At 47.3% G+C, this 18,266-nt stretch overlaps 1 protein-coding gene across 1 annotated transcript in view; it reads left to right on the top strand.

Annotated features, from left to right (window-relative positions):
• The first annotated feature begins 3,789 nt into the window (after window positions 1-3,789).
• The window catches only part of SUPT5H (SPT5 homolog, DSIF elongation factor subunit), a 31,367-nt gene continuing 16,890 nt past the window's right edge, over window positions 3,790-18,266 (top strand). The window contains exons 1-9 of the mRNA XM_007958464.2: window positions 3,790-3,864; window positions 10,931-11,096; window positions 12,655-12,720; window positions 13,275-13,286; window positions 13,786-13,855; window positions 13,979-14,047; window positions 14,142-14,207; window positions 14,503-14,533; window positions 14,828-14,896. Of these exons, the coding sequence (XP_007956655.1) occupies window positions 3,790-3,864; window positions 10,931-11,096; window positions 12,655-12,720; window positions 13,275-13,286; window positions 13,786-13,855; window positions 13,979-14,047; window positions 14,142-14,207; window positions 14,503-14,533; window positions 14,828-14,896 (624 nt within the window). The remainder of the gene's footprint in view (window positions 3,865-10,930; window positions 11,097-12,654; window positions 12,721-13,274; window positions 13,287-13,785; window positions 13,856-13,978; window positions 14,048-14,141; window positions 14,208-14,502; window positions 14,534-14,827; window positions 14,897-18,266) is intronic.

Genomic DNA, 18,266 nt, shown 5'->3' with positions numbered 1-18,266 from the left:
GAGCTCTGGTGGCATAGTGCCTAAGGCATTTGACTGCTAACCAGAAGGCTGGTAGTTCAAACCCACCAGCCACTCCTCAGAAGGAAGATTGAGCAATCTACTTCCGTAGTGATACTGCCTCGGAAACCCAAGGAGGGGTCGCTATGAGTCAGATCCAACTCATGGCAGTGTGTTTTGTTGGTTTTTATGTGCACCCCGCTCCGCCAGCAAGCCTCCTGCCCAAAGGCACTCAGCCTTCTCATTCTGTGGGCCAGGCAAGCCCATCCCTCTCTGTGTCATGCCTCTTGGTTCCACTGCCGCTGTCTCTCAATCAGGTGTCTCTGCCAAGGAAGTCCAGTGCAGGGATCTCAGGTCCTAGGATGTGCTCCACTCCAACTCCAGCTCTTCTCTCTTGATGGCAGTGAGATTCCCGCCCCCACCTCTGTTGTTGTTGCTGTTATGTGCCGTCGAGTTGGACCCGACTCATAGCAACCCCTCCTTGGGTTTCCGAGGTGGTATCACTACGGAAGTAGATTGCCCAACCTTCCTTCAGAGGAGTAGCTGGTGGGTTTGAACCGCCAGCCTTCTGGTTAGCAGTCAAGTGCTTTAGGCACTACCAGCAGCATGGCAAAACTAACCAATCTCCACGTTAGAGTTCCATACACCTTATTTGCACGGTCCCACCCAGTAATCTGGTGGGAGTTACAAAGACTATGGCTAGAAAAACCATACCAAGTAATTCACTGCACCACAGTTATGCTGATGTACCACAATTTGTTTATCTGTTCTTGTCATGAGGACATGTGGGTTGTTTTTAGTTTGAGGGGCTATTATACACATCTCTCTCTCTTTTTTAAACTTTCCAAGTATTCAAATGTGCTGCCAGAGTTAAGAGCTGAAAAATGCTGAGAGACTGAGGAAGAACTTTCCATGGGTAGAAAATGCCTGCACTCTCTCTCTTTCCTTGGGTAAATGCCTTTCTGCAGCAGTGGCAATAGATATTCTATACGTGGGATCCGATTGTGAAGAGCTTGTGTTGAAAGCTTCTGAAAAAGTCTTTCATTAAGTGCCCAGCCCCATCATGGTCACAGGGGACATCAAGCTCAATTGGCATAATATGCTACACAAAAACAGTGTTCCATATCTGGTGGCTTAGTGCCTAAGGCATTTCACTGCTAACCAGAAGGCTGGCAGTTCAAACCCACCAGCCACTCCTCAGAAGGAAGGTTGGGCAACCTATTTTCATAGTGATACCACTTCAGAAACCCAAGGAGGGGTTGCTATGAGTCATATCTGACTCGATGGCAGAGAGTTTGGTTTTCTTCTTTTTCTTTTTTTTTTTTTTTGGTGAGTAGCAGTGGGATCTTAAAAGCTCACAAGCAGCCATCTAGATTCAACAATGGGTCTCTCCTTGTCCAGAGCAAAGAACGAAGAAAAACCAAAGATGCATGGAAACAATTAGTCTCCAAGGGACTGGTAGACCATGCAATCCTCAGGCTATATGACCATGAGACCAGAAGAACTAGATGGTGCCTGGCTACCACTGTCAACCACTTTGAAAAGGATCAGTGAAGCAGATCTTGGATAGAGCAGAACAATGTGGAACAAAACTCAAAATCATAAAAAAAAAAAAAAAGACTAGGTTTACTGGTCTGATAGAGCCTGGTGAGACCCCTGAGACTATGGCCCCTAGCCACTCTTCAGGTTGGAACTGAACTCACTCCTGTGGCTTCCAACCAAACAGTAGACAGGCATATGGGGTGATCATTTACATCAGGTGGATGTACTCTTTAGAGCAATCAATCATGGGAGAACAGAAGGGCAGTGTTTGCACAGGGAGACAGCTGGGGTGAGGGGCAGGAGTGCATGGGAGGGAAGGACACAGGGAAGAGGTAACTATGAGGAGGAAGTGGGAAGAGAGCTGTTACATTGTGGGGAATTTTAATCAATGTCATGAGACAAGAAGCTCTGGTAGAGTAGTGCCTAGGGATTTAACTACCAACCAGAAAGCTGGAAGTTCAAACCCATCAGCTACTCCTCGGAAGGAAGTCTGGGCAATCTACTTCCATAGAGATATCTCCTGGGAAAGTCAAGGAGGGGTCGCCGTGAGTCAAGTGAGTCAAAACTGACTCAATGGCAGTGAGATTGGTTGGTTGGTTGGTCATGAGACAAAATGTGTGGACTGCTGCATGGAAAATGAATTTGCTCTGTAAACTTTCACCCAAATCACAATAAAAATTTAAAAAAAAAAAAAAAAAAAAAGTGCCCAGCCCCTCTCCAATCCATTGTGGGTTCAATTTGGGATTGTTGGTTTGGGAAGTGTGTGCTTAGGGAGAAATGTACCTGGGGTAGAGTCAGTCCCTGGTGGCTGAGCCTGAGTCTGCTGCTATCCCGTACTGCTTCACCACGTTCCCCTGTAACCACCTGTCTCATTGATTATGTGAGAAATTTTAGCAATGTGTTCTAAAAGTTTCTGATTATTATTTTATTCCTCTAGCAGGTCAGCTTTTCCTGTTTCTCCCTTATATCTGCATAAATTAATATTTCAATTAACTTAAGGAGGCTGCAAAGAAAAACAAGGGGTTTGGGGTCACCCAGACTTGGCATGGAGTCCTGGATCTGTCACTTTACAGCTAGGTTACTTTTCTGAGCTTTAATTTCTTCTTCAAGAGAATGGGGGTACATACCTCCAAGGTGCAAACGGTTTGCATTAAGCTACTAACCCACAGATTGGCGATTTGAACCCACTCAGCGGATCTGTCAAGAAAATGCTTGTTGTTACGTGCCGTCGAGTCGCCCCGACTCATAGTGAGCCCTCCTTGGGTTTCCGAGGCAGTATCACTAAGGAAGTAGGATTGCCCAACTTTCCTTCCGAGGAGTGGCCGGTGGGTTTGAACGGCCAGCCCTCTGGTTAGCAGTCAAGTGCTTTAGCCACTATGCTACCAGAGCTCCTAAGAAATGCTTAGCTCTCTGCTTTCTTTAAGATGACAGCCCAACAAATCCTACAGAGTTCAACTTGCTAGGAGTCAGAATCAACCCCACTTCAACCAGTAAATCAAGCATGTAAAGTCTGATTATTGTTATTTGCTAATTTCTTGTCTGCTGACGGCTTGGCTCACCGTATTAGTAGCTTAAACTAACGCATAAATGGCTCATTATATTCAAGTACGAATTCCACACTGGAAGGGGCCCGAGACCAAGTGCTCGGACCCGCGCGCGCGCGCGCGTGTGTGTGTGTGTATGTGTGTGTGTGTGTAGGGGGCGGGGGGAGTGGGATGGAGTGGGTAAACAGATTTTTTTTCTTACTTGACGCTCCCAAGACGTCCTCCCCACACTCCGCATTAGGTCTACTTTGCCACTCTCAAGATGAGATCCCGGAAGTGCGTTACCTGGGGGCGGGCCCCTTAAATCTCGCGTTGGGGGAGGCCAACGGATAGGTTCTCGCGAGAGGGCTCGTCTGTTCCAGCTAGTCGTCGTGTGAATATCGGCTGATAACGAAGGCCGAGGTGGGACCGGAGTAGTGAGGTGGGGCCCATCAAAATGTCAGGTCCGGGGACCGCCGGGGGTGGGGAGGTGAAGATGCCGGATTCTGGCATTGGGGAGGTGTAGCAGATGGTTTGGTGGGGAGGTGTAGCAGATGGTTTGGTGGTCCCCACTCCGGTTCGTAGTTGCCAGAACAAGGCTGCCGGAAGTGCGTTAAAAGGATTTTTTTTTCTCTCCCAGGGAACCCACAGGGAAACTGAGGCTCGGGGTGGGACTCGGAATTGTGGGATCTTCTGAGGCTGCCGTCTTTCCTTGCAGCAGCAGAAGATGTCGGATAGCGAGGACAGCAATTTCTCCGAGGAGGAGGACAGCGAACGCAGCAGCGACGGCGAGGAGGCCGAGGTCTGTGGCCGGCGGTACCGAGGGAGCATTGCGCCTGGGACAGGACGAGGGCAGAAAGGCCCCGTAGCGTCCAGAAGGGATTTGAGCGGGCTCTGGCCCTTGAGAGTTTCTAGGTTGAAGGGGGAGATCGAGAGGTGGGCAAGGCGAAGTCAAGCAGAGGGACAGGTACAGTGGCGTAATAAGTGAAGTGTTTAAAGGACGTGGCGTATAGTAAACACTCACAATCAGTTATTTTAAGGAACTCTGGTGGGACAGCAGTTAAGGCATTTGGCTGCTAACCAAAAGGTTGGTGGTTCGAACCCACCAGCTGCTTCGCGGAAGATGAGGCAGTCGGCTTCCGTAAAGATTTACAGCTTTGGAAACCCAGTGAGGTCGTTATGAGTTGGAATCCACTCTGGTAGTGAGTTTGGTTTTTTGGTTTTATCAGTTGTTTTAATTTTTAGGTAAGCTTAATTATTCTGGAAACATGTTTTTAGCACCTGTTATGGGGTAGGCACAATTCTTTGCTCTTGGGCTGTAGCAGTGAAGAAAACAGATTATAAAAACCATCGTGGTATTTACACTCTTGTGGGTTCAAGCAGAATAAACTTAATTAGTAAATTATATTGTCATCCAGAAGGTGATGGTACTCTGGAGAAAAGTAAAGAAGGGGGATGGGGTCTGGGTTAGGCTTTAAATGGGGTGATTAGAGTCAGTCTGAGAGAGTAACATTTGAACAAAGACTTCATGGAGGTGAGGAAGTGAGTTATGGGGCTATCTAGAAGGAGTGTACTTTAATAAGGGGAAACAACACATAAAATCAGGAACATGTCTGTCATGTTTAAGGAATAGCAATGAGTCTAGTTTGACTGGATGACAGAGTGATTATAGCTGTGGTTAAAGTTTTGGGCTGCTAACCAAAAGGTTGGCAGTTCCAACCCACCATCTGTTCCACAGGAGAAAGATGAGGCGGTTGGCTTCTGTAAAGATTTACAGTCTTAGAAACCCTATGGGGCAGTTCTGGTCTGTCCTCTAGGGGCGCTGTTAGTTGGAAACAATATGACGGCAGTGGGTTTGGTTTGGGCTTTGCTTCTGTAAAGACTGACAGCCTTGGAAACCCTATAGGGCAGTTCTACTCTGTCCTCTAGGGGCACTGTGAGTGGGAGTGGACTTACTGGCAGTGGTTTTATTGATTTTTTGTTTGTTTGTTTGACCCACAGAAATTTACTTTTTGAGTTAGTTGCCACCACTTATAAGGGAGATTGCATGTAAAAGCTAGGATTTTCTGCTTTTCAGCGGCAATGAGAGGGTTGTTTTGTTTGGCAGCACTTTGCTAGAGCTGAAAGTGGCTGCCTCTTTTGGAGCTGGGATTTTCTCCTGGTTCCTGATGCTCCTACCACTTCCTCGCCCACCCCACAAAACTGTGATGGAGTGTCAGTTACTCTGTACATTCGGCCTGCTTGGTGGCAGTGTTAACTAATCTGTGTCCCACAAAACAGAGTGCCACGGCTTTCCTTTGGTCTGCTCCATTTATGTTGCCTGCTTGTGCTTGGTCGCTATAGGCCTTTGATTGTCGTCTCCTGCTGTGCTCTTTGATGATGGGGGTGGTGTTGTCAACCTCCAGTGAACGGTTCAGGTTCAGGTTCAAGGAATTGGGGTGTTGTGGTGGAAGGAATTGGAGTGGGGCAAGTGGGAGGATGACAGAATGGGCCTTTGCTCCAAGCCATAGTACTGGGTCCTTGGTCTGATACGTGGCTTCAGGATGCATTACTTGCTGGTAGAGCCCAGTGGTACGGGACCATGATTCTCACTTCCCTTTCCTGTCTGGGAAAATCTGGTTTGCACATTGCAAGGCTTCCTCCCTCCCCCGCAAACACCATTCCAGCTTCCCGCTTCCTGACGCATGTGCTGGCTCGTCTGCTGTCCCAGGTGAGGCAGAGGGACAGGTTGGGCTTCCTGAGGAGGGAGTGTGTTGACTGAAGTATGAGTGGGGGGAAGAGAAGAATGGCATTTACACAGAGGAGCAGTACTGATGGTGGGCCATGCTAAGAGAGCGTGGTGCAGGTGGTTCCCTGTGCTGGGACGTAGCATAAGAAGGGGCTGGTCCAGGTTGGCTGGCTTTTTACCTGAGGGCAGTGGTGAGCCATGGCAATATTTCTTTCTTCTTTTTTTAAATTGTGATTTAGGTAAAAATGTACAGAGCAAATTAATTTTCCATATAGCAGTTTACACACATTTTGTTTCATGACATGAACTGCAGTCTCCACAGTCTAACAGCTCTTTTTCCATTTCCTCTACGTTGTTGTTGTTGTTATGTGCCGTCGAGTCGGCGCTGACTCAAAGCGACCCCTCCTTGGGTTTCCGAGGCAGCATCACTACAGAAGTAAGATTGCCCAACCTTCCTTCGGAGGAGTGGCTGGTGGGTTTGAACCGCCAGCCTTCTGGTTAGCAGTCAAGTGCCTTAGGCACTATGCTACCAGAGCTCCTACTTCCTCTATATACTTAACTTTTCCCTGTGTCCTTCTTTCCTATGCATTTCCACCCTCTGAGTTGTCTCCCTTCTGATCTACCATAATGTGATTGTTCTAAGGAGTGGACCTACCTGGTGTAAATGTTCACCTTATATGCCTGCTTATTGTTTGGTTGGAAGCCACAGGAGTTGAGTTCAATTCCATACCTGAAGGGTGACTAGGGGCCATCATTTCAGGGGTCTCACCAGGCTCTATCAAAACAGTAAGCCTGGTTTCTTTTTTGTGATTTTCACTTTTGTTCTACCTTTTTCTCCCACTTTACCAAAGATCTCTTGCACTGATCCCTGTCTGAATGATTGACAGTGGTAGCTGGGCACCATCTAGTTGTTCTGGTCTCATGGTCATAATAGGCTAAGATTCTGTGAATTGTCAACTAGTCCCTTGGACTAATTGTTTCCATGAATCTTTGGTTTTCTTCATTTTTCTTTTTGCTCTGGACGAGGAGATACCCATTGTTGCATCTAGATGGCTGCTTGCAAGCTTTTAAGACCCTAGGTACTACTCACCAAAGTAGGATGTAAAACAGTTGTTTTTGTGTAGTATGTTATGCCAGTTGAGCTTGATGTCCCCTGAAGCCGTGGTCCCGAGCCCACAAGTCCAACAACTCACTCCCTAAGGGTCTCTGGCTGTGGCTATTAAGTTATCATGACTTTGTCTCCTGTTGTTGTTATTTATATGGATGTTCTTTTTTTTTTTTTTCAATTTTTATTGTGATCTGGGTGAAAGTTTACAGAGCAAATTCATTTTCCATACGGCAGTTCATGCACATTTTGTTTCATGATATTGATTGCAATTCCCCACAATGTCACAGCATTCTTCCCACTTCCTCCCTGTAGTTACCTCTTCTCTGGGTCCTTCTTTCCTATGCATTCCTGTCCTCTGAGCTGTCTCCCTGTGTAAAAACTTCCCTTCTGTTCTCCCACGATTGATCAATCACTGTAAGAAATGCATCTACCTGATGTAATTTTCACCCTATATGCCTGTCTATTGTTTGGCTGGAAGCCACAAGAGGGAGTTCAGTTCCAGACCTGAAGGGTAACTAGGGGCCATAGTTTCAGGGGTTCCACCAGGCTCTATTAGACCAGTAAACCTGGCTTTATTTTTTTTTTTTTAATGATTGTGAGTTTTGTTCCACATTGTTCTCCCACTCTATGCAGTATCTCCTGCACTTACCCCTTTTCGAGTGGTTGACGGTGGTAGCCAGGTACCATCTAGTTTTCACAGTCATATAGGCTGAGGATTGCATGGTCTACTAGTCCCTTAGACTGATTGTTTCCATGCATCTTTGGTTTTCTTCATTCTTCTTTGCTCTGGACAAGGAGAGAAACATTGTTGCATCTAGATGGTTGCTTACAAGCTTATGAGACCCCAGTTACTACTCATGAAAGTAGGATGTAGCACAATGTTTTGGAGTATGTTATGCCAATTGACCATGGTCTGGAGCCCATAGATCCAGCTACTCACTTCCTTGGGGTGTTTGGCTGTGGCCAAGAAGTTATCATAGCTTCGCCCTATGTTAGGTCTGTTATATATTTGGACATTCTTATAGCACACACAAATATGTATGTAGAAATAGCATCTGTCAAACTTATATCTAGCCTGGGTATATTTTCTTTTGCCTAGACATACCAGATTCTTCAACCTGTCTGTGAAATCTACCCATAGATTAATGTTTATTGTTATAGATAAAGTATTGCGCATGTGAAAGGGTTTGTCTTTGTTGTGTGTACCTCTTGTGCACCTGTGTCTTCCTCTTCCTCAGTGTTACTGTGTTACTCACTCACCTTTCCCTTCAACCAAATCACACTTGTCTCTCACCTATTTAACAATTTTCCCTCCCCTCCCTTCCTATCCCTGGTAACTAACAAAGAAAGTTTCCTTCCATATATGAACTTCTCCTTGACTTTTTCTATGGCAATTTTTTTTTTAAATTGTGATTTGGGTGAAAATTTACAAAGCAAATTCACTTTCCATGCAGCAGTTCACATACACTTTGTCTCATGATATTGACTACTATTTATTACAATGCAACAGCTCCTTCCCACTTCCTCCTCATAGCTACTTCTTCCCTGTGTCCATCCTCCCATGTACTCCTGCCCCCTGAGCTTTCTCCCTGTGCATAAACAACCCTTCTTTCTCCCATGATTGTTCTCTTCAAGGAGGGTATATACCTAGTGTAGATGTTTACCTCATATGCCTGTCTTTTGTTTGGCTGGAAGCCACAGGTGTGGGTTTAATTCCATACCTGAAGGGTGGCTAGGGGCCATAGTCTCAGTGATTTCACCAGGCTCTATCAGACCAGCAAACCTGGTCCCCTCTTTTTTTTTTCCCAAATGATTTTGAGTTTTGTTCCACATTGTTCTCCCTCTCTATACAGGATCTCCTACATAGATTCCCCTCCGAGTGGTTGACAGTCGTAGCAGGGCACCATCTAGTTCTTCTGGTCTCATATTCGTATAGGCTGCAGATTGACCAGTTGCTGGGACTAAGTCTTTCCATGAATCTTTGGTTTTCTTCATTCTCCTTTGCTCTGGACGAGGAGAGACCCATCGCTGCATCTAGATGGCTGCTTGCAGGCTTTTTAGATCCCAGTCGCTACTCGCCACAGTAGGAGGTGGAACAATGTTTTGTGTAGTATGTTATGCCAATTGAGCTTGATGTCCCCTGCAACTATGGTCCTGAGCCCACAGGTTCAACTACTTGGTTCCTCTGGGTAGCTGACTATGACCAAGAAGTGACTACAACCTTGTCCCTTGTCAGTTCTGCTATACACCTGGGAATTCAGATCATACACATAAACTTATGGGGCCATTGTCTGACAACCCTATACATGGTCTTGGGTACATTCTCTGCTTCATAGACATACCTAATAGTTCACCCTGCCCACCCTCTGTGGCAGTGTAAGCAGGGAACCAACATAGTCAGATTCATGTTTTAGATCAGAGTTTCCCCAAGACTGTAGGTTGCATTCCTGGGGTGGGGCTGGATGTGCTTTTAGGTGGAATAAGGATACTAATAAGTTGTGTTGAACCATTTACTGAGAGAGTTCCTTCTTTTTGGTTGTATGTTCTGTCTTCCGATTCGGTGAAGGAGAAAATTTTACTTTGGTGCTAGTATCTCTTGAATAAGAAACCCAAACCAAATTCTTTGCTGTCCAGTCGATTGCGACCCCTAGTGAGTCTACGGACAGAGTAGAACTGCCCCATCGGGTTTCCATTAACAGCCAGCTGCTTAACCTCTGCACTGCCAGTGTGCCTTATGTGTTGAACGGCTCTCTGAAATTTATTAGTCTCTGTGTTTATCAGGCTATAGGCTTAGAGTCTTCAACAGACAACAGTATCTTGTTGGGAATTAATAGCATTGTTTTTATCTTTGTAGTTATTGTCTACTTATGATAAGTGAAGCTTTAAAAAAAAGTTTTAGTTCTGAAAATTTCAAAATTCAGAACAGTTCCTGTTTTAAATCAGGGACAAACTGAGTGGATTTAATGACATCAGGTAAATGGCTGACACTGATGTGGATATGGCAAGAAATCATGAAGTTAGCAAAGAGAAGATTGAAATTTGGGAAACTGTTCTATAACTGGTGTGGAAAGAGGGATTAGAGGCCAGGAGCCCAGGAAGAGGCTGAGTAAGGATCCTAGTGTTAGAGGCCAGTGTGCTGGCCTAGGCTGGGGTGTGTGGGATGAGGAGGAGGGGATGGTGAGAGAACTGTTCAAACATTTAAACGGACAACAATGTGGTGCCTGATGGGAGCTGGAGGAGGCCAGTTTGGGACACGGTAGGTGTGAGGGGCTCAGGGGACACCTGGAGGAGGTCATCCAGGAGCTGCTCTCTCCAGTTCAGGAGAGAAGTGAGGACCGGAGAAGAGAGAGAACTGAGGCTGTGGAAGGGACAAAGGCTCAGGGGGAGAGCGTACAGACAGACAAGCACAGTGGCTCCAGGAGTCCATTCTGAGGGTCAAAGGCAGCATTTAAGAAATGAGCAGAGAAGAGGAGCCTGGAAGGTGGGAGAGAAACCAAGAGCATAACATAGCAGAAGCCAAGGGAAGAAGGTTTCCATGGGGATAGAGGGGCCAGCGGTGTCAGATGCTGCTGAGGTGTCCTGTGGGTAAGGACTGAAGAATGTTTACGGAATCAGCAACAAGGGGCGGTCAATGACCTTCACAAGTGCTGTGGACTGGAAACAGCAGTGAAAGTCATTGTCACAGAGATGGGCACCATAGTCCGTCTCATTGATGAAATGTCTGAGGGAGAGTTTTAGAGTGGAAAGAGACAAGGGCCAAGGACCCGCCTCACAGAGCTATAACATTTAGAAGCCAGTTGGAAGGTGGCTAGCAATGCGGTCTAGTGGAGGAAGGAGTCCGGATCAGCTCCCAGGTATTGGTTGGGCTGGGAGACTAGGTGGACAATGCTGCTGTCATTGGCCAGAATGGAGAGAGTGTATGCAGAGGAGAGGGGACTGTGATTGGCCAGGTGGATCTGAGGTCAGATTTGGGCATTGGGAACTTGGTTTCCAGATTTGGGGGCAGTAGAATCTGGTGCCCCAACCCTGCAGGTAGAGGAAGAGCGACGGAGTGCAGCTGGCAGTGAGAAGGAGGAAGAGCCAGAGGAAGAAGAGGAGGAGGAAGAGGAGGAGGAATATGATGAGGAAGAGGAGGAGGAAGATGATGACCGGCCTGCCAAGAAACCCCGCCATGGAGGCTTCATTCTGGATGAGGCTGGTATGTTGCAGGGCCAGCAGGGGCTGAGTGGGGGCTGGGCTTCGCCTTCAGTTTCATTTCTCTAGTGTACTTTCATATGATATTTTTTTGTGTGGGTTGAAAATAAATACATCAGAACATATACCAGTTCAATAGTTTCTCCATGTACCGTTACTGATGTTGATTATTATGTTCTTTGAGTTGTGCAACCATTCTCACCCTCCTTTTCTGGATCCCCCTATAACATAAAGTCACTGCCCCCTGGGTTTCCTGCCTAATCTTTCAAGATGCTGTTGTCAGTTTGATCTCAGATAGCTTTTAACACAGGTCTCAAGGCAGACATTATTTACTAGTTAAGCTAAACTATTTGGTTTGAAGAAGACTTAGGGAGTATTTTTAGTTTAAGGTTTAAAGATTATCTCAGGGCAGTAGTTGGAGGTGGTTTGTCCAGCCTCTCAGGCTCAGAAGTTCTGGAGTCTGTGCGAACTGGAAATTCTGTTCTACGTTTTCCCTCTTTTGATCAGGATACGTCTATAGAATCTTAGATCAAAATGTTCAGTTCAGCCGGGCATCATCCAGTTTTAGTATCATCGCAAAGGAGGCCATTGTTCATGGGGGCGGTTAGCCATGTTTGAGCTCCTCTTCCTCTTCCTGACTTTCCTGTTGCTTCTGGCAAATAGAGACCTCAGCTGACATCTAGTATACTTTTTTTTTCTTTAAGTTTTCTTTTGATAGATTTCCCACGCATGCAATAGCATCTTAAACTCCCAAACACTGTCACCCAGCCCCCACGGTTACCAGCTCAGTGCTGAACTTGGTTTTGCTCTTTCCTCCTCACTCCCTGCCCAGCACTGCATGACTTGGAAGCAAATTCCAAATATATAATTTTATCCAGAAATACTTCTGTATTGATTCCTAGAAGATAGACTCTTCCTAGTAATCATGATATGACCCGTACCCTTTAAAAAAAGTTGACAGTGATTTGTGTTTGTTGTGAGGTAAGTGTTAGCCTAATGAATGTAAGAGAATAATTTAAAAAGCCAACAAACTGTGAAACTTGTCTTACCTATAAAATACATGTATGTGTATGAGGCGCTCTGGTGGTGCAGTGGGTAAGGCATTTGGCTGCTAACCAGACGATCAGTGGTTCAAAGCCATCAGCTGCTCCACGGGAGGAGGATGGTGCAATCTACTTCCTTAAACATTTACAGCCTTGGAAACCCTAGGGAGTTGCTGTCAGTCAGAATTGACTCAATGGCAGTGGATTTGGGTTGTGTGTGTATATGTTTAAATAGTTGGGAAAGAACTTTTCTGCCTGCTTACTTTGAGCTTATTTTTTTATAGAGTGTGTGTGTGGGGTTGGGGCAGAGATGCCTCTTAGAGCTGGTGGATCTTCCTGCAGACTGGCTGCTGTCGCCCTCAGCCTGTGGCCTGGGCCGGGCACCTTGCGCCTCGGAGCTCCGGGGTCTTGGTGTAGCGCTCCTCCCCCAGAGAGATGCTCAGTCCCTGGGAGCGGTTGTCGTGAAGATCTGTGTGCCTTTGCTACCTGCCGCCTGATCCCTTGGCCTTCCCTTTTCAGATGTGGATGATGAATATGAGGATGAGGACCAGTGGGAGGACGGGGCAGAGGACATCCTGGAGAAAGGTGGGTGCGGGCCCCTCTCCACAAGACCAGACATTGATGGGGGGACGTGGCTGAGAGGGTCTTGAGAGCCCATCCCTTCATGCCCTGCACCACCCCAACCCCCACCCACCTCACCTCGCTTCTTTTTGTTGTTGCCAGAGAGACCAGCTCCCCATCCTTTTCCTTTTAGGCCCATGAGTTGGGGGGTGGGGTGGGCTGTGGGGTGTTGGGTGTTGTGGGGAGAGGACTCTAGGATCCCAGGGCCCCAGTGAATCCCTTTTGATGATTGTAGGGTTGGCTCTGTCCCAAGCTACCCCCCACTTCCTGGGCCAGTGCTCCCCACATCCCTGTTATTTTCCGTTCTGTGCACCTCATACATTTCGGCTTTTCCCCCGACCACCTGGTGCCTGGCCTTTACTTTTGGTTTTCAACCTTCCTGTGTCCCTCCTTTCCCCGTCCCCCAACCCATGGTTGATTTTGCTGCTATAATTTGGCTCATACTTTGTCTGCCCTCGCCCACCACCACCACCACCACCACCACCACCACCACCACCACCTCCTCTTCCTCCAAGTAGAAGAGATTGAAGGTAAGAATCTAAACTGCTTGCTTCCCTGACCCTCCCCCCATATCTTGACATTTCCTCTTTCCTGTGGCACCTGCCCTCACCCCCCACCCTACCCCTGTCCCTGTCTGGCCCTGGGGGCTCTGAGTCATGTAGGGTCTGGAGTCAGGGAGTTCTGGGGTCAGGACTGCAGCGGTTGCTGACCTGCGAAAGTGTGGATGTTTGTGTGTGCCTGGGAGTGCCAGGGGATGTGAGGGGTCGGATGGAGTGAGGATGTGCTTAAGCAGCGTCTGTGAGCCGAGGAGCAGCTGGATGCCTCCAGCTGCTGGACCCACCCCCAGGTCTTTGTCACAAGGAGAAGATACTTACCAGGAGAAGGGAGGAGGGTGGAGAGCTGGGGGGTTCCTCAGTGAGGTGTCTTCCTGCCCCAGGGCCAAACTCCAGCCCTCGTAGGACCACCTCTTTCTCCTGGTCCCTTTACCCACCTCTCCCTTACCTACCCGATATGCTTATTTTTTTTCAGCCTCCAACATCGATAATGTTGTCCTGGACGAAGACCGTTCTGGGGCTCGCCGCCTCCAGAACCTCTGGAGGTGAGTGAGGAGAGGAAGAGGGTCCCTGTGGTGCCAATTCCCATGGGGAGATGTGCGGGCAGGACCGCATACCTGCCTCTCCTCAACCTTCCATTCACATTTGCCTTCTCCTTTGTGCCTCAGGGACCAGCGAGAGGAAGAACTGGGCGAGTATTACATGAAGAAATACGCCAAGTCCTCGGTGGGAGAGACGTAAGGCTGTGGAGTGGGGTGGAGAGCAGGTGGTCTCGGGGGGAGGGCAGGGCTGGCAGCTCCTCCCCACTTCTCGCTGCCCTTCCCCCTCCAGAGTGTACGGTGGATCTGATGAGCTCTCAGATGACATCACTCAGCAGCAGCTGCTGCCTGGGGTCAAGTAAGTAGGGGGAGGACAGGAGGGCTAAGGTGGCATCTTCTTTCGGGGTGATGTGCCTACGCAGATCAGTGTCCACGTGGGTCACTCTCTGAAATAAATCAGGCTGTAGTCTCACGGGGAGAGTGGCGGCTGGGAGGTGGGGCAGGGCGGTGCTCTCTCCCCTTCTGCTTTTGAGTGGGAGGGTGGAGAAGGGGATGAGGGGGTCCTGGGGGTATGGAGAGGGAGCAAAAAAGGGGGGTGTGGTAGTTTTTGTGTTTCACACAGACTAAAGGACTTCTTGGCCTCTCTTGTCTAGGGACCCCAACCTGTGGACTGTCAAGTGTAAGGTGTGTGCTCTGGCCCAGGGCGGGGAGGGGAAGAGGCCTATGGGGAGCACTGTCCATCTGTCTTGAGTCTTCTCGTCATTGGTCCCTCTTTCTCTGCCTTGTGATACCTTTCTTTCCCTCTCCCTTTCGCCCCCTCCTCCTTACTCGCTGTCTCCCACCCCTGCCTAACTGCCCATCCCTCTCGCTCTCTGTCTCTCTCCTGCCTGCCTTCCTTCCCTCTGACTCTCCCCTGCTGTCTCTTGTCCTCTTTCCCGTGTTCCGTCATCTCTCTCAAGTTGGTCTCTCTCCCTACAGATTGGGGAGGAACGCGCCACAGCCATTTCTTTGATGCGCAAGTTCATCGCCTACCAGTTCACAGATACGGTAAGCCGGGTGACCAGGCAGCTTGAGGGTGAGAGGCAGAGAGAGCCACGCCCAGAGGGAGGGGAGGTGTAGGGTCAAGAGCACTAGATGCTCGTTTCGTTGAGGCAAGCCTCGTGGTGAGTTGAGTTGGACCAGCTAGAAAAGGGCCACCTGGATGCAAGGAGCCTTCCGTACTCTCACGAAGGTGCTGGCCGTTGTTGTCTGCATTTCCAGCAGCCTTTCCGCACCTGCTCTAACCATCTAGCTGCCTCAGCCTTTTCCGCCTGTGGGTAAATTCACCAACCCTCTTGGGCAGCTGTCACCCTTCCATAGGTTAGACCTGAGTCTCAGGAGAGGACCGTGTGGGTGCAGTCAGTCAGTGAGTGGGCTTGTCTGCAGGACAGTCCCTTCCCTCTCTCGTGCTGTCATCAGAGATTCACAGCACCATGTGCTGTGTCTGTCCCTGTGCTGGAGGCTGCTGAGCTGGCCCTGCCCCTTGAGGCTCTGCCAGCACACGTTAAACGTGCAGTGATGTGAGCCGCATGCAGGGCATCAAGTGGGGGGGCGGTAAGGGCACAGATCTTTCTTTAGACTGCCCGGGTTCAAATCCTGCCCCTGCCACTTCCAGTGGGCTCATGCTTGCCCCTCAGCATCATGGGGATTACATGGCTGTAGACGTGTCTGGCTCTCAAATGGAACCTGGCCTGCAGTTTATGCTCAGTGAACATAGTTGTCAAAGGCATACTTTGGTGATATTGGAACCAAAGCAAACCCTTTAAAGAGTGTCCTCAAATCCCAGTAAAATTTGTGAAACCTGGCTGCTAATTACTACTGTGTGCTGGCTTTGTAACTTAATATGGTTCCGATTAAGCCGAGTCAGTTTTTTCTACCTACCAAGCAGTGGGTATGTGTCAGGGTGATCGAGTGGAAAGTTGCAGGGTTTGCAAATCAGGATTTTAAAAGTTTAAACTTCTGCATTGTGCTGTGGGACAGAATTCTGGTGACTCCGTTTGAGTCGTGATCCTGATCACTTTCGTCTTTCATGACCAGAGTTGTCCATGTATGTTGCAAAAAGCCCAAGTCTTTATACCTGAGGCCTATTCTCCAGAAGTAGTAACTGGTGGTGATGTGTGTCTTTCCAGACCATCTTCTGTGCGTGTAGAAAGATGTATCTTATTTTTTAAAACAAAATGGTATTATTACGTGCATAGCTTTTTTCATGATTATCCCTCCATGCCCAGTAAATACAAATCTGCCTTGTTCTTTTCAGTGGCTTCATGGTCTCCCTTTGTGTGGCACACTCTTCGTTTGGGCAGTTAGGTTTTTTCCCTAATTTTAGCTGTTGTAAACAGAATAGCTTTGAACAACTCGCTTTTTCACTTTTACCTTAACAATTCAGTGTTTAGAAATTTTTGTGTGTTTCAAAGTTTTGCATCATTCTTTTTAAATGGGTAAGATTTTATGATATGGACGTAACTTGATTTTCTAATCCCTCATTGATGAATATGTGGGAGGTTGAATCTAGTTTTGAGCAATTGTAGACTACATTGTAGTGAACATCTTGCCTTTTTCATCTGTGTCATGAGTGTGTTCTCATGTCACTTCATTCTTAGTAAGGGCAGTATAATTAGCTGGCTCAAACTCAACTCACTGCCGTTGAGTCGATTCCAACTCATACTGGCCCCCATTGAGTTTCCAAGGCTGGAAATCTTTATGGGAGCAGACTGCCTCCTCTTTCTTCCATGGAGCACCTGGTGGGTTCAAACCACTAGCCTTTTGGTTAGCAGCCAGATATCTTAGCCACTACACTACCAGAGCTCCTTAATTACCTGGCTGGATCATGATTTATTTAACCAATCCCTATTGTTGAACAGTTAGGTGGTTTCCATTTTTTCACTCTCTCAACCAGTGCTAAAACAAACTAGTTACTGCTTTAAAAAACTGAGGTATAACTTACACACCATAAAATTCACCTTTTAAAGCATATGGTTTAAAACCTCCATATAACATGGATGAACTTGGAAGACATAATACTGAGTAAAGTAAGTCAGTTACAGAAGGACAAATATTATATTAGTTCATTATTGTAAAATGTCAGGGAAAGGATTATCTATGGAAGGAAACTTTCTTTGTTGGTTATCAGGGGTGGGAGGTGGGGGAGGGAACACTGCAAAAAATAAATAAAGTATACAGTTCAGTACTTTCTATTTCTAGTAGATTCACAGACTTGTGTGGTCATCACAACTGCCTCATTTCATGTTTACATCATGCTAAGAAGAAACCACGTATCTGTTTGCAGCCAGACCCTGTTTCCTTTCAGCTCCTGGCAGCCACTTACCTATTTCTGTCTATGGATTTGCCTGTTGTGGACACTTCCCATAAATGGGATCGTACAATATTTGTCCTCCTGTACTGGCTTCTTTCACTCAGCATAATGTTCTCAGCGTTCATCCACATGGCATGTATTGTGCCTTGTTCCTTTTTATGACTGTATAATATTTCATGGCATGAGTCAGAATCCACTTGATGAAAACCAACAATAGCAACATGGGCATGCATATTTTTGTATTCCCTCATCAACTGAAGAACATTTGAGTTGTTTCCACTCTCATGGCTGTTGTGAGTAGTGCTATCATGAAACGTTTGCGTTCAAGTTTTTGAGTGCACACAGTGCTTTCAGTTCTCTTGGGTATATGCCTAGAAGTGGAATTGCTGGGTCATGGTAACTGTTCACCTTTTTGAGGAACTGCAGGCTGTTGGCCATCATTTTCCAGTTTTTCAGCAACTTTGGGAATACCTGTGTCTTGGTTCTCTAGTGCTGCTGTAACAAATACCACAAGTGGGTGGCTTTAACAAACACTTATTTTCTCACAGTCAGACTAGAAGTCTGAGTTCAGGGCGCCCGATCTAGGGGAGGGCTTTCCCTCTCTGTCGGCTCTGGAGGAAGGGCCTTGTCGCTTTGAGCTGCTGTCCTGGGTGACCTCCATGTGGCTTGCCATCACCCGTCTTCCCCCATTTCTGCTGCCTTTGTTTGCTTGTTTAATCTCTTTTATATCTTAAAAGAGATTGACTCAAGATGAACCCTACAAGAATCCTACTTTATTTGCATAACAAAGACAGCCTAGTCCCCAGTGGGATTATAACCCCAGGATAGAGGCAAGGATTTACCGTTTTTTTGGGGACACAATTCAGTCCATAAGAACTTGTGATTGTCATTTTTCTTAAAGCTATCCTAATGGGTGTTAGATGCTATCTCATTGTAGTTTTGATTTGCATTTCCCTAATGACTAATGAGGGAGCTCTGGTAGCATAGTGCCTAAGGCACTTGACTACTCACCAGAAGGCTGGCGGTTCAAACCCACCAGGCACTCCTCGGAAGGAAGGTTGGGCA

The sequence above is a fragment of the Orycteropus afer genome, unplaced genomic scaffold, assembly GCF_000298275.1.
Source record: "Orycteropus afer afer isolate SDZICR_OR568_19922 unplaced genomic scaffold, OryAfe1.0 scaffold00989, whole genome shotgun sequence".
NCBI classification, from domain to species: domain Eukaryota; kingdom Metazoa; phylum Chordata; class Mammalia; order Tubulidentata; family Orycteropodidae; genus Orycteropus; species Orycteropus afer.
Note: the sequence above shows the minus strand (reverse complement) of the source record. Positions and strands in the feature narration are given on the sequence as shown.